Below are 14146 nucleotides of genomic sequence, written 5' to 3' on the forward strand. Positions count from 1 at the left end.
AGCAGGGAAAAATCTGGTGAACATTCATTACTGCGTAGAGGAGCTCACTGGGTTTCATTGAGTTCAACTCCTAATTCCTGAAGAACTAGTCCCACTTCCATACTTTGTGGACTTGATTTAATCACCTCCACCAATGACTTCCAAAACAATAACTTCAACCTGACCTTATTTAATTCATTCTTCCTACCATCACTTGTGTGTCCCACAGGCATTTGAGCTCTGAAAGCTTTGCATTATCCCCAAATGTCTTTCTCAGTTCTTTTTTTAAAATAATTTTTATTATACTTACCTGGCATGGGAGATACCATGATCACGAAGGTGTTTTCTCCAGGGCGAGGCTCACCCATTGCACTTCGGGTGTGCTGACCCCTGCAATTTCCCCAAATGTGGGAAACTCGACTGCATAATTTGTGATAGTGGGGGACTGCGTTCGCGCTCTCCCCTGATTTTTTTCCTTCATAACAATAGACTTGAGCCCGGAGAGATAGTACAGCGGCGTTTGCCTTGCAAGCCGCCGATCCAGGACCTAAGGTGGTTGGTTCAAATCCCGATGTCCCATATGGTCCCCTGTGCCTGCCAGGAGCTATTTCTGAGCAGAGAGCCAGGAGTAACCCCTGGGCACCGCTGGGTGTGGCCCATAAACAAAAAAAAATTTTTTTTTTATTTTGGCCAAAGTGAATTACAAATATTTCACAGTACATAGTGACATTGAATCAGGGGCATTCCCAACACCAGTGTTGTCCTCCCTCCATCCCTGTTGCCAGCATGTATCCCATATCCCCTTTCTTTGCCCCCCCGGGGCTGCTAGAATAAGTGATCCCCTCTGTGTCTAGTTTGTTGTAGACTGGGTATCTATTCTGTTGTCATTGGCTTTGAATTTGGTGTCTTTCTCAGTTCTTAAAATTGGTCCAATAATATCCCTTGTCTATGGGACAACATCATGTTTAAAGAAGTTTCAAAGGATAGAGAAAAAACTGAAACCATTTATGAATTTGTGAATGAGCTATTCATTTATTGAATTATCATTGTTTACAAATTAAATCATAAATGATAAATACCCATAAATCATAAACCATGGTTATTCATAAGTCATAAGTAATGATGTGATGTATTATATATCACATAATATACAATAATATATATTATGTAATGATATAATATAAATATTATAAATGATGTAATATATTACATATCATGTAATATATAATACATTATAAATGATGTAATATATTATATATCACATAATATATAACAATATATAATATAGATATTATAAATAATCATAAATCATTGTCATTATTTATGAATAAGTCTTAAACCCTCGCCTACCCCACCCCCCCCAAGGAATCCCACGGAAAAGGGCTCAGTGCACAGAGGAAAGAACACGCAGAACTTGTAAATTGTACCAAGCACCAGCCCCGAGCCCCGACACCCTCTCTGCGCCTGCGCCTCTCCGTCCAATCAGGCGCTCGAGCAGGGCGTAGGCGGGCCTCAGGGAGTGGGACTGTTTTTGGATTGGCCTAGATGGAAACGGGGCGGAAGTGACGCAACTCCCGCGCCGGCCCGCAGTGGAGCGCCGCGCGGTGGCTGCTGGGTGTCGCGCGCTTCCGCTTCCGCTTCTGCCTTCTCCCGCGGTTCCCGCCCCTTCGGCCGCTCCGGCGTGACTCGGCACTGAGCGCCCGCCCGGGGAGTCGCCGCCGCTGCAGCCACCCCGGTTGCCTCCTCCCGGCCCGTCGTCTCTTTGTGCTTTCGAAGCCGGTGGCGGAGAATGGTGGGAGTGAAGCCGGTCGGGAGCGACCCGGATTTCCAGCCGGAGCTGAGCGGCGCCGGCTCGAGGCTCGCCGTGGTCAAGTTCACCATGCGAGGGTGAGCGCGCGCCCGGCCCCGGCCCGCACGTCCGGGCTAGGCCTCAGCTCCGGCGGCACCGTGGGGGACAGTCTCTCGGGGGGCCCCCGGGGCCGGTGGTCCCCGCCCAGCTCTGCCGGACCAGGAGGCGCCCCCGCAGCTCCTCCTCCTGTTCTTGGGGAGCCCCGCCGTCGCCCCTGCCCCCTACCTAGTCCCCACCGTGCTTTCCCGGTGGCCAGCTGTCACTTGCATCTGAGAAACACTCAAATCAAACTTTCGTTTGGTTTGTCTTTTGGGGGGCCACACCGGGGATGACGATGACTCCTGGCTTTGCGCTTCAGGGATCATTCCTTGCGGGCTCGTGGGGAGACCCTGTGGGTGTCCGGAATCGAATCTGGGTCGGTGGCTTGCAAGACCAAGTGTCTTCCCCGCTGTACAGCAGCTAATCCCCCCTGCTTTCCCTGTGGCCAGCTGTCACTTGCTTCTGAGAAACACTCAAATCAAACTTTGGTTTGTTTTTTATTGGGGGGGTCACACCGGGGATGACTCCTGGCGTTGCTCGTGGGGAGACCCTATGGGTGCCCAGGATCGAATCTGGGTCGGTGGCGTGCAAGGCCAAGCGCCCTCCCCTCTCTACAGCTAATCCCCCTGCTTTCCCGGTGGACAGCTGTCACTTGCTTCTGAGAAACACTCAGATATTTCGTTTGGTTTGTTTTTTTTGGGGGACCACACCGGGGATGACTCCTAGTTCTGCTCGTGGGGAGATCCTATTGGTGCCCGGGATCGAATCTGGGTCGGTGGCATGCAAGGCCAAGCGTCTTCCCTACTGTACAGCTAGTATCCCTGCTTTCCCGGTGGCCATCTGTGACTTGCATCTGAGAAACACATCAAACTTTCGTTTGGTTTGTTTCTTTTTTTTGGGGGGGGGGGCACACCGGGGATGACTCCTGGCTCTGCTCCTGGGGAGACCCTATGGGTGCCCAGGATCGAATCTGGGTCTGTGGCATGCCATACCAAGCACCCTCCCCACTCTCAGCTGCCTTCCCGGTGGCCAGCTGTCACTTGCATCTGAGAAACACTCAAATCAAACTTTCATTTGGTTGTTTTTTTTTTTGGATGGCACACCGGGGATGATGATGACTCCTTGCTCTGCGCTTCAGGGATCACTTTTTTGCGGGCTCGTGGGGAGACCCTATGGGTGGCGGGGATCGAATCTGGGTCAGTGGTGTGCCAGGCCAGGTTGGCACCCTCCCCGCTGTACAGCTAATTGCTATAGTCCCAACAGCAAAACATTTTTTAAGTTACCCGACGCAGTGAGTGTTTTCTGTCTCCACCATCTGCATGTCTGGAGGTTGGGAGTGTATTTGGGAGATTAAGATGGGCTAGTTATAGTTAGGCCTCCTCAGGCGGTGCTTGGTTGTAAGGTCCAGCCATTCCTTTTCCACTGGGTTCTATCGAATTCTTTTTTTTTTCCCCTTTGGTTTTTGGTTTTTAGGTCACACCCGGCAGCGCTCAGGGGTTCCTCCTGGCTCTACGGTCAGAAATAGCTCCTGGCAGGCTCGCTTGGGGGACCATATGGGATGCTGGGATTTGAACCATCATCCTGCATGCAAGGCAAATGCCCTGCCTTCATGCTATCTCTCCGGCCCTCTGTCGAATTCTTATTCTGAAACTTTAGTGGCTTTGGTAGTTTTGACTTCTCGATGTAAGTGATGCTTGGGTGTAAATGAAGAAGACTTCATTTTCGTGTAAAAGAGGACAGGAACCTTGTCAAACCTTAACTGTCCTGGTTAGAAATAATCTTTGGCCGAAGCAGCGCTGGTGGAAACTCCTGTGTTGATGTGTGGGGCTCCCCCCGTGTCTTATGAGAAGCAGACTTGGAGGAAGCAGATTTTTAGCGAGTGTCTTGGCTGATGATCTATCAAGCAAATAAGCCTTTGCCCACCTAGCACAGTTGGAAGGTCTCCCCTTGATTTACCTTGTGTTCCCATTCACTGCAGTTTCAGTGGCATTTGCCTGGAAAAAATCTAAGCATTTTCTAATTCTGTCTGTCACCTGTTTGCTTTGAGGTTTGAGGATCATTCCTGGTGGTGTTCAGCTCTGAACACATAATTGATGATGCCTGAGATGAGATACTAGGGATCAAACTAGGGCTTGTGCATGTTAAAAGGAGGTGCTTATCACGTTGAGCTTTCTTCCGCCCCTCCACCCCACTTGGTCTGTCACTTGTAGCTTTTCTGTACTTTGTCTCACACTCTAGAAACATCCATTAAAAAAATAATATCTGTATTTAAGCACCATGCTTACAAACATGATTGCAATTGGGTTTAAGTTATAAACAGAACACCCCCCATCACCAGTGTAACATTCGAGATAGGCATTCTACTTCTCTAACTCATTAACATTGTCATGGTATTTGTTAGTGCAGTTATTTTCTAACTGCACTCACCACTCTCTGTGGTGACTTATTTCACTCAGCATAATAGTTAGAAACCTCAATATTGATACCTTATATAAGTGAATTTATATAAGGTTTGTTCTGGGCCAGAGGAGCTAGTTCAGAGAGCTGGAGTTTGTGTGGAAGCCCCAGATTCCATCCCTGTTGCCACCCAAGAACTATCTAATAAGGACTTATTACCAAAATATATCAGGAATAAGTTAAAATTTGGGGGTCTGGAGCAAAAGTAGTACAGTGGGTAGGGCAATTTGCCTTGTATACAGTGGATCCAGGTTCAATTCCTGGCATCCCATATGGTCCCTTGAACCTGCCAGGACTGATTCACAAGTGCAGAGCCAGGAGTAAGCCCTGAGTTCTCCCACCTCTATTTTTGTTTTGTTTTGTATTTATTTCATTTAGCATATTTTCCAGATCTATTCAGGTTGGAGTGTATATTAAAACTTTCTTTCTAGGAACCAGAGCCATAGCACAGCGGTAGGGCATTTGCCTTGCATTCGGCTGACCCAGGACAGACCTGAGTTTGATCTCCGGCATCCCATATGGTCCCCCAAGCCAGGACTGAATTCTGAATATATAGCCAGGAATAATCCCTGAGTGTCACTGGGTATGGCCCCAAAACAAACAAATAAACAATAAAGAACTTTCTTTCTAAGTCTAAATAGTATTTCAATTTTTCAACCATATTTTGCTTCTTCATTTGTTGATAGGCTTTTTGGTTTTAAGGGTTAACTATTGTGAATAATCCTGACATGAACTTTGATGCAAGAAGATCTCTGGAAGTCCCTGCTTTCATATCTTTTAGTTTTTTACAGGAAATAGAATTGCTGGACTATAAATTCTACATTGAGCTTTTAGAGAAACCACCAGACTATTTTCCACCGCTTGCTTTCCTATCGTCAATCAATGCATGAGACTTCCAGTTTGTCCACATACTTGTCAGCACTTTCTGTTGAAGTAGCCATCCTACTGAGTACGAAGTAATAGCAATGGTTTGGTGTGCATGATTCATGATGTGGGCCATAGTGATATAGTATAACAGGTAAGGTGCTTACCTTGCACATTTCCAACCCGGGTTCCGTCCCTGGCACTACATATGGTCCCCTGAGCCTTCCCAGAGTGATCCTTGAGTGCAGAGCTGGGAGTAAACCCTGAATACTGCTGGGTGTGACCAGACCCTCCCCCCCCAAAAGTGTTTGAAATATCTTTTCATGTGGGGTGTTGGCTGTCAGCAGTTATGGTCCATAGTCACTCTTTACCTGGAATGGACAGATAAGCAGCAGGGGCATCACACAAGAAGCAGATGAATCCACTGGATGAAGAGCATAGGGCCAGGGTGCTGAGCACTCTCTTGGGTCAAATTGAGCCAGCCAGCGAGCTCCTCTTGTACCTCCCTGCTGCTGTGATTAGCCAGAGTTAAAGAACAAAAATAATTTACCACAGGGGCTGAGTTAATTTAGATAAGGATACTTATGTTAATTAAACCTCAGTGGGTCCCTATTCAAGCCTGTGTGGGTTTTTACAACTCAAAAAGGGTTTGAAGAATAAAGGGAAAGTAGGGAGTGATCTAAGAATTGGCTATAGGTGTTTACATCTGGAGTGGTGTCTATTTAAGTCCCTTTCCCATTTTTGAATTGGGTTTGTTTCCAGTTTTTGTTGCCTTTAAAGAGTTTCTGATGTATTTAGGGATTAATCTTTTTTTATGTTTTATTTTAATGAGATATAGTTAACTCTTGAACAGCAGTGGATTTAAACTTTGAGGGTCCTCTTAATATGTGCATTCTTGTCAATAATAAAAACCCTTGGCCCTCCTTTTCCATGGGTTTCATAGTATTTAGAGCAGGGGTCCTTAGACTTTAAACGGGACCAATTCACTGTCCCTTAGACGGTTGGAGGACCAGACTACAGTTTAAAAAGAAAACCCATGATGAACAATAGTGGCCCACGATTTTGAGGATCCCCTGCTAAGATTGAGAGGAATAGTCTAGAGAAGAATGGGAATCAGAGAGTAGGCAGCGCACATCCTACACATACGTAATGAGGACCTGGTATGAGTTGGCTGCTAAGCAGGACAGGCAGAAACACCCAATGGCTGGATAAATGACCTCGGCAGAGAGCATGTGGCCCACGGGCCTTAGTTTCAGGATCCCCAATTTAGAGATTCAACCAATCTTCAATGCAGAATCCATTGTTATAATGGGCCATCTAAGAGGAAATTGAGCATCCTTGGATTTTCTAGTGTCTATACTTGAAAACCAGCCCCATGAAGATGCTGAGGGAGAATGGCTTTCATCATCTTGTTCAGTGGGCAACAGTTTATGATTTGTAACCATTTTCCACCCCCCATGTTTGCCCTCTCAGTTTCTAACATGACATAGTATAATTAACAGACAACAATTTTTGCTTTGTTTTGGAACTATATCCAGAGGTGCTCAGGGCCTCCTCTGATCCCTGCACTCCGGAATTACTTCTGGCAGGGTTGGGGGGACTATATTGGGTGCTGGGGATTGAATCCCAGTTGCCATGTGCAAAGCAAGCAACTTCCTGCTGTACTATTACTCTTGCCCCTCTTCCAGTATTGGGTGGGGGGGATGATCAGGGTTTACTTTTGGCTCTGTGCTCAGAAATTGCTCCTGGCTTAGGGGACTCTATGGGATGACGGGGATCAAACCTGGTTCAGCCATAGGTTGGCTGCATGCAAGGCAAATGTTCTACCAATGTGTTACCGCTCCAGCCCTTTCTTCCAGTATTTTTTAAACTTTATTTATTGATTTATTGATTTTTTTTGGCCACACCCAGTGGTGCTCAGGGTTCACTCCTGGCTCTGCAATCAGAAATTGCCCTCAGCACATTGGGGGACCATATGGAATGCCAGGAATCAAGCTGGGTCCTTCCCAGGTTGGCCACATTCAAGGCAAATGCCCTACCGCTGTGCTATCTCTCTGGCCCCCTCTTTCAGTATATTTTTAACTCATTAAAATAGCCCCCATTTCATATTATTTAGTTTGTACAAGATACTTGTCTAGGCACTTCTGTTCACTGATTAAATTTTTGGGCTTGTTTGTTTTGGGCCATGCCTGCCAGTGCTGAGGGGCTGCTCAGCATTGCTGGGGCACCATGAGAGAGCCAGGAGTTGAACTTGGGCCTTCTGTGAACCTGTGTAGAAAGCACCTGCCCAGAACATCAGACTCTCCCTGGTCCTCATTTAGTTCTTTAAATGATCATTTTATGGGGCCGGAGAGATAGTACAGAGGCGTTTGCCTTGCAAGCAGCCGATCCAGGACCTAAGGTGGTTGGTTTGAATCTCGGCGTCCCATATTGTCCCTCATGCCTGTCAGGAGCTATTTCTGAGCAGATAGCCAGGAGTAACCCCTTAGCGCCGCCGGGTGTGGCCCAAAAACCAAAAAAAAAAAAAAAATCATTTTACAAATGAGAAATTAATTGACATCAGAATGAAATTAGGTAATTTGTTTAAGGTTCTTGCTGAAAACAAGTTATTTATTATATAGTGAATTTGGGGCCAGACTTGGCTATACTCTCCTGGCTCTGTTCAGAGATCACTCTTATGCAATTCAGGGATCAGAACAGTTGACCACATGCAAGAGAAATGCCTGAGCCTCTGTCCTGACTCTCAGTGCTCAATGTATGCTGGGGCATTAGGTTACAGGATGTATGTTCTTGTGTTTGTAAAGCATACCCTGCACTCTGGTGTGTGTGTGTATGTGTGTTGGGATACACTGATACACTGGCTGCTCCTGGCACAATATTCAGGTGTGTGTGTGTGTGTGTGTGTGTGTGTGTGTGTGTGTGTGTGTGTGTGTGTGTGTATGTGTTGGGATATACTGATACACTGGCTGTGTGTGTGTGTGTGTGTGTGTGTGTGTGTGTGTGTGTGTGTGTGTTGGGATACACTGATACACTGGCTGCTCCTGGCACAATATTCAGGTCTCTGCTAGGGATCTTGGACAATGTAGTGCTAGGGATCAACCAAGTCCAGCTGTAAGCATACCCATGCCATCTCTCCTCTGGTCCTGAAATGATTTGTTGGTGTCTTAAATGGGTAAATATACTAGGTGGTCTTATTTTGTGGGTGACTAGGTGTCATTGGTAAGAAAGTCAGTATAGGTCTCTAAAGGTAACTCAGTGTGCCTCCTGTATGCTTTGCAGAGTTTGATTCCTGGCATTGCATGATTCACCATACCACAGAGCCTCCTTTGATCCCCCCAACCCAAACAATAACAAAAGAAAGGAAGTCATTATATATTAGAATGTTGGGTTCTAGCTTGTTCATCTACAGACATATCTACACAGTTGCTGAGGGCCAAGGGGTAGTTTCCTGTAGTACAAAGATAACACCTGACAGTTCTTAGGGACCAGGCAGATATTAGTGATATCATAGCCAGAGAGATTACTGGGGCGTGATCTAAGAGATCTAAGAGAACAGTGTGATAATGTACCTTGTTTGGTTTTAGTTAGCAATGAAACTGAAGTCTAGGGGCTGGTGAGGTGGCGCTAGAGGAAAGGTGTGTGCCTTGCAAGCACTAGCCAAGGAAGGACCTCGGTTCGGCGGCATCCCATATGGTCCCTCCAAACCAGGGGCGATTTCTGAGCACTTAGCCAGGAGTTACCCCTGAGCATCAAACGGGTGTGTCCCCTCCTCCCCCCAAAAAACCCCAAAAATAAAAAAAAGAAACTGAAGTCTAATATTCATATACAAATAGACATATCTTTTAGTTTATAGTTGGTTGTTGGTTTTTACTTTAGGTCATATGCAGTAGTGCTATGGAGCTGTGGTCTGGGATCCTTCATGCACAGCCTTGCATCCAGACCATTGAGCCATCTCCTGGCTTTAATCTTTAGTTGGATAAAATTTGAAAGTGATTAATTTAGGTTGTGATTAAGAAGGACAACACTTCAGAATCACCTTTGATCCCCACCTTTGCCCTGTGCTTTTTAATTTCTGTTACTACAGATTACTTCTGCCTGGATTTGAACTTTGTAAAAATGAGATCAAACAACATGTGATCTGTTTGGATTCCCTTCATGGGCATATTAAAATAAAGTATTTTAAATATTCCTTATACAGGGTAGGGGGTTGCTTAGTGGTGATTCCATGCTAGTGCTCAAAAATAGAGAATTGCTTGAGTCTTTCAGTGCTGGGTTCCATCAAGGGCTACCCCAATGGTGCTCAGCAGCCCCCAGGCAACATTCAGAGATTCTAGGAGTGAGTGGGCAGGTATGTGGAGCCAGTATGTGGAACTTAGGTCTCATTAGTTGTATAGCATGTGCCTCTGACCACTGAGGTGTGTTACCTTGCCCCTTTTGATTGTTAGGTCACATTTGGTGATGCTCGAGGCTGCATCTGACTGCATTGGGGTCACTCCCAGCAGTGCTTGGATACCATATGATGCTGGGACAGTGAAGTTGAGGCCATTGACCTCTTCCAACATCCTTTCTCTAAAAAGAAAAAAACAGTGACCACACTTGGTGTTTAGGCCTGAACCTGGTCCATTTTCATTATTGGGCCACCAGGGACAGAACTGGTACTTTGATAGAGCTTTGCACATGCTATCTCTCTAGTCCCATATAAATTGTTTTGTTTTGGGCCTGGAGAGATAGCACAGTGGTCTTTGCCTTGCAAGCAGCCGATCCAGGACCTAAGGTGGTTGGTTCGAATCCCGGTGTCCCATATGGTCCCCCGTGCCTGCCAGGAGCTATTTCTGAGCAGACAGCCAGAAGTAATCCCTGAGCACTGCCGGGTGTGGCCCAAAAACTAAAAAAAAAAAAAAATTGTTTTGTTTTGTTTTAGGGCTACATGGTGGTGCTTGGGTTATTCTTGACTGCACTCTGGAATCACACATGGCCATTTTGGGATACAGTGTGGAATGCTGGGGCTCAAACCTGGGTCAGTTGCATGCAAGTCAAAGGCTCTACTATTTGTACCGTTGCTCTGGCCCCATCATATATTCCTTTTTTTTTTTTTTTGAATTTTGGCCACACCTGGTGACACTCAGGAGTTTCTCCTGGCTATGCACTCAGAAATTGCTCCTGGCTTGGGGGACCGACCATATGGGACGCCAGGGGATGGAACCACAATCTGTCTTAGGCTGGTGCGGGCAAGGCAGACACCCCACCACTTGTGCCACTGCTCCGACCCCTAGTTCTTTTTTATTTTTTAAATTAATATCTTTATTTAAGCACCATGATTACAAACATGTTTGTAGTTGGATTTCAATTATAAAAAAGAACACTTCTGGGGCCAGTGTGGTGGTGCTTGAGGTAAGGTGCCTGCCTTGCCTGCACTAGCCTAGGATGGACCTAGGTTCGATCCCCCGGTGTCCCATATGGTCCCCCAAGCCAGGCGCAATTTCTGAGCTCATAGCCAGGAGTAACCCCTGAGTGTCACTGGGTGTGGCCCAAAAACCAAAAAAAAAAAAAAAAAAAAAAAAAAGAATACTTCTGGGGTCAGAGAGATAGCATGGAGATAGGGTGTTTGCCATGCAGAAGGATGGTGGTTTGAATCCTGGTATCCCATATGGTCCCCTGAGCCTGCCAGGAGCGATTTCTGAGCGTAGAGCCAGAAGTAACCCCTGAGCACTGCTGGGTGTGATCCAAAAACCAACAAAACAAAACAAAACCAAAAAAACCCAACCCCTTCATCAGTGCAACATTCCCTCCACCAATGCCCCCCCTTCCCTCCTCCCTCACACCCTGCCTGTATTCGAGACTGTTTTACTCACACTACCATTGTCATGATAGTTGTTAGTGTAATCATTCTCTAACTGAACTCACCACTAAGCTTCATATCGTGGGTTGTCCTTCCAGCCCTCATCTCTATTGTCTCTGTGTATTATTACAATAAAGTCTTTGATTTTTCTTAAAACCCATAGATGAGTGAGGCTATTCTGTGTCTTTCTCTCTCCCTCTGACTTATCTCACTCAGCGTAACAGTTTCTATGTTTCCTATGCATAGGAACATTTCTTTTTCTTTTTTTTTTTCTTTTTGGTTTTTGGGTCACACCCGGCAGTGCTCAGGGGTTACTTATAGCTCTATGCTTAGAAATCGCCCCTGGCAGGCACAGGGGATCATATGGGATAGCGGGATTTGCACCAACATCCTTAGATGTTTTTTTTTTCTTGTTAAAGTTCTGTCAGTACCTTGTATATCTTAGATATTAGCCCCTTGTCTGATGGGTTTTGAGTGAATAGTTTTTCCTATTCTGTGCCCACCATAATTATAGTTTTAAAGTGACAAAATGTACTGTGTAGAATAGTGTTTAAAATTTATTTTGAATAGTAGTTAAGAGTTAACTGGGTTTTTTTGTTCTTGTCTGTAAAATGATGAATTGTAAAGTTTAAATGAGCTGATGTTAATTAAACTGTGTCATGTAAATTGCATGATATCCTTAGTGCCCAATGAATATTAACTATATATATTTTTTGGGGGGCCACACTCGTTTGATGTTCAGGGGTTACTCCTGGCTAAGCTCTCAGAAATTGCCCCTGGCTTGGGGGGACCATATGGGACGCTGGGGGATAGAACTGTGGTCCTTTTTTGGCTAGCGCTTGCAAGGCAGACACATTACCTCTAGCGCCACCTCGCCGGCCCCATTAACTATATATTTTATATGACTACTGAAACTACTGATTAGTCCTGGCCATTACTACATATAATACACTTATGGACCAGTGAGATAGTAACAGGAGTAAGATATTTGTCTTGCATGTGGATGACTCTGGTCAGAGACTTAGTCCCTCTTGCAACCCCAAGTGCATATAATACATATAATAATATATAATGTTATATATACTATAGAATACATATAATTCATCTAGAAGTGGTCTGTTTTCATTCTTGCAGAAAATAAACTTAATTTTTCAGCAAGCGCATACTTCTTCCTTACACATTTGCCATCACAATGTGTTATAGATGTGCTGTTATTGCTCAAGATTTTGTGTGTGTGTGTGTGTGTGTGTGTGTGTGTGTGTGTGTGTGTGTGGTTTTGGGTCACACTCAGCAGCGCTCAGGGTCTACTCCTGGCTCTATGCTCAGAAATTGCACCTGGAAGGCTCGGGGGACCATCTGGATTATTTTCTAATTCATATTCATAGTCTAGTCTTCCATTTGTTCAGACTTTTAATTTTTCTCAGAACAACTAGAGGGGGCAGAGAGATAGCACAATGGTAGGGCATTTGCCTTGTACACAGCCAACCCAGGACGGACCTGGGTTCGATTCCTGGCATCCCATATGGTCCCCCAAGCCTACCACAAGCGATTCCTGAGCACCACCGGGTATCGTTCCCCACCCAAAAAAAAAAAAAAGCCTGTCTCGAATACAGGCAGGGGTGGGGGAGGAGTGAGAGAGGCATTGGTGGTGGGAAGGGAAGGTTGCACTGGTAAAGGGGGGTGTTCTGTTTATGAATGAAACCCAATTATAATCATGCTTGTAATTATGGTGCTTAAATAAATATTTTATAATTATTCTAAAAAAATAGACTTGATATAAATCGTTGGGAGCTGTAGCAATTGCACAGCTGTAGGGCATTTACCTTACATTTGGTCAACCCAGAATGAACCCGGGTTTGATTCCTGGCTTCCCAGATAGTCCCCCAAGCCTGCCAGGAGCAACCCCTGAGTGCCACTGGGCGTGGCTCAGAAACAAAAAAATAACTACTTAATATAAATCTCTAGTTTACAGTAAATACTGTAGTTTATGTTAATTTAATACTATATATAGTTTATATTTATTTATATAGTTTATATTTATTATATCATATGCATGTATGTCAATATTTGTCTTGTGTGTGATTGCTAGGTGACTCTCTGGTGCTGAGGATCACTCTGGGTGGATTGTGCCCGGTGCAATACAAGTGCTTCATTTGACCCTGATGATGCACATCAGAAAGAGCCCATTTAAAAAAACTAGAATATCTGAAATCAGGATAATCACAACTTGTTTTATTTATGTTTGACTTGATACGTTTTAAGAGTACAAATGAATTGTCTTTGGCATTATTTTTTATCAAGCATCTCTCTTGCCTTTTAGGTGTGGACCATGTTTAAGGATTGCACCAGCCTTCAGTTCTATGAGTAATAAGTATCCACAAGCAGTTTTCTTGGAAGTTGATGTACATCAGTGTCAGGTATGGGGAAATAAATCCCTTTTTCTGTTTTTTTTTTTTTTTTTTTTTTTTTTTTTAATTTTTATTTTTGTACAAACCTGGTTATGCTCAGGAACTATTCCTGGCTCTTCATGTAGGGATCTCTCCTCTTGGGTTGGGGAATCATAGGGTTTTCCTGGGAACTGAATCTGGGTCAGTAGCGTGCAAGACAAATGTCCTACCTGCTATGCTATTGCTCTGGCCTGGAAAGAAGTTCTTTAAATTTTATTTGTTAATCAATTTGGGAGTTGGAGCGATGTCGCAGTGGTAGGGCGTTTGCCTTGCACGCTGCCATCCCAGGACAGACCACGGTTAGATCCCCTGGCGTCCCATATGGTCCCCCAAGCCAGGAGCAATTTTTGAGTGCATAGCTAGGAGTAACCCCTGAGTGTCACCAGGTGTGGCCCAAAATTTATAAATCAATTTGAAATTCAACATTAGTATCATCTTCCATTTACTTATCTCTTTATATGCAGAATACTTATTCCTTTGGAGACAAGAAAACATGTTTACATGATTATTACAAATATCATTAGGGCTACATTAGTCAGAAAAGGTAGTCTAATATTAATTGCTTCTGGTTTGTTTATATTCATATCTTCATATAAAACTTAATAATTGCATCTTAAACTTAATAGTTTACCTGGAAGTTAGTTCTGTTATTTCCTTTGCAATTTGTAATTA

The 14146-nt window shown here is 44.7% G+C and overlaps 1 protein-coding gene and 1 non-coding gene across 2 annotated transcripts in view; both read left to right on the forward strand.

Annotated features, from left to right (window-relative positions):
- Positions 1-281: 281 nt before the first annotated feature.
- LOC126021627 (U1 spliceosomal RNA) lies at positions 282-445 on the forward strand. The gene has a single exon (XR_007500127.1). It is a non-coding gene; the product is annotated as a U1 spliceosomal RNA (small nuclear RNA).
- Positions 446-1571: 1126 nt separating this feature from the next.
- Positions 1572-14146, forward strand: part of TXNL1 (thioredoxin like 1) — a 38345-nt gene continuing 25770 nt past the window's right edge. Inside the window, exons 1-2 of the mRNA XM_049782169.1 lie at positions 1572-1866; positions 13348-13444. Of these exons, the coding sequence (XP_049638126.1) occupies positions 1769-1866; positions 13348-13444 (195 nt within the window). The 5' untranslated portion in view covers positions 1572-1768. The remainder of the gene's footprint in view (positions 1867-13347; positions 13445-14146) is intronic.

Source organism: Suncus etruscus, chromosome 10, assembly GCF_024139225.1.
Source record: "Suncus etruscus isolate mSunEtr1 chromosome 10, mSunEtr1.pri.cur, whole genome shotgun sequence".
NCBI lineage: Eukaryota > Metazoa > Chordata > Mammalia > Eulipotyphla > Soricidae > Suncus > Suncus etruscus.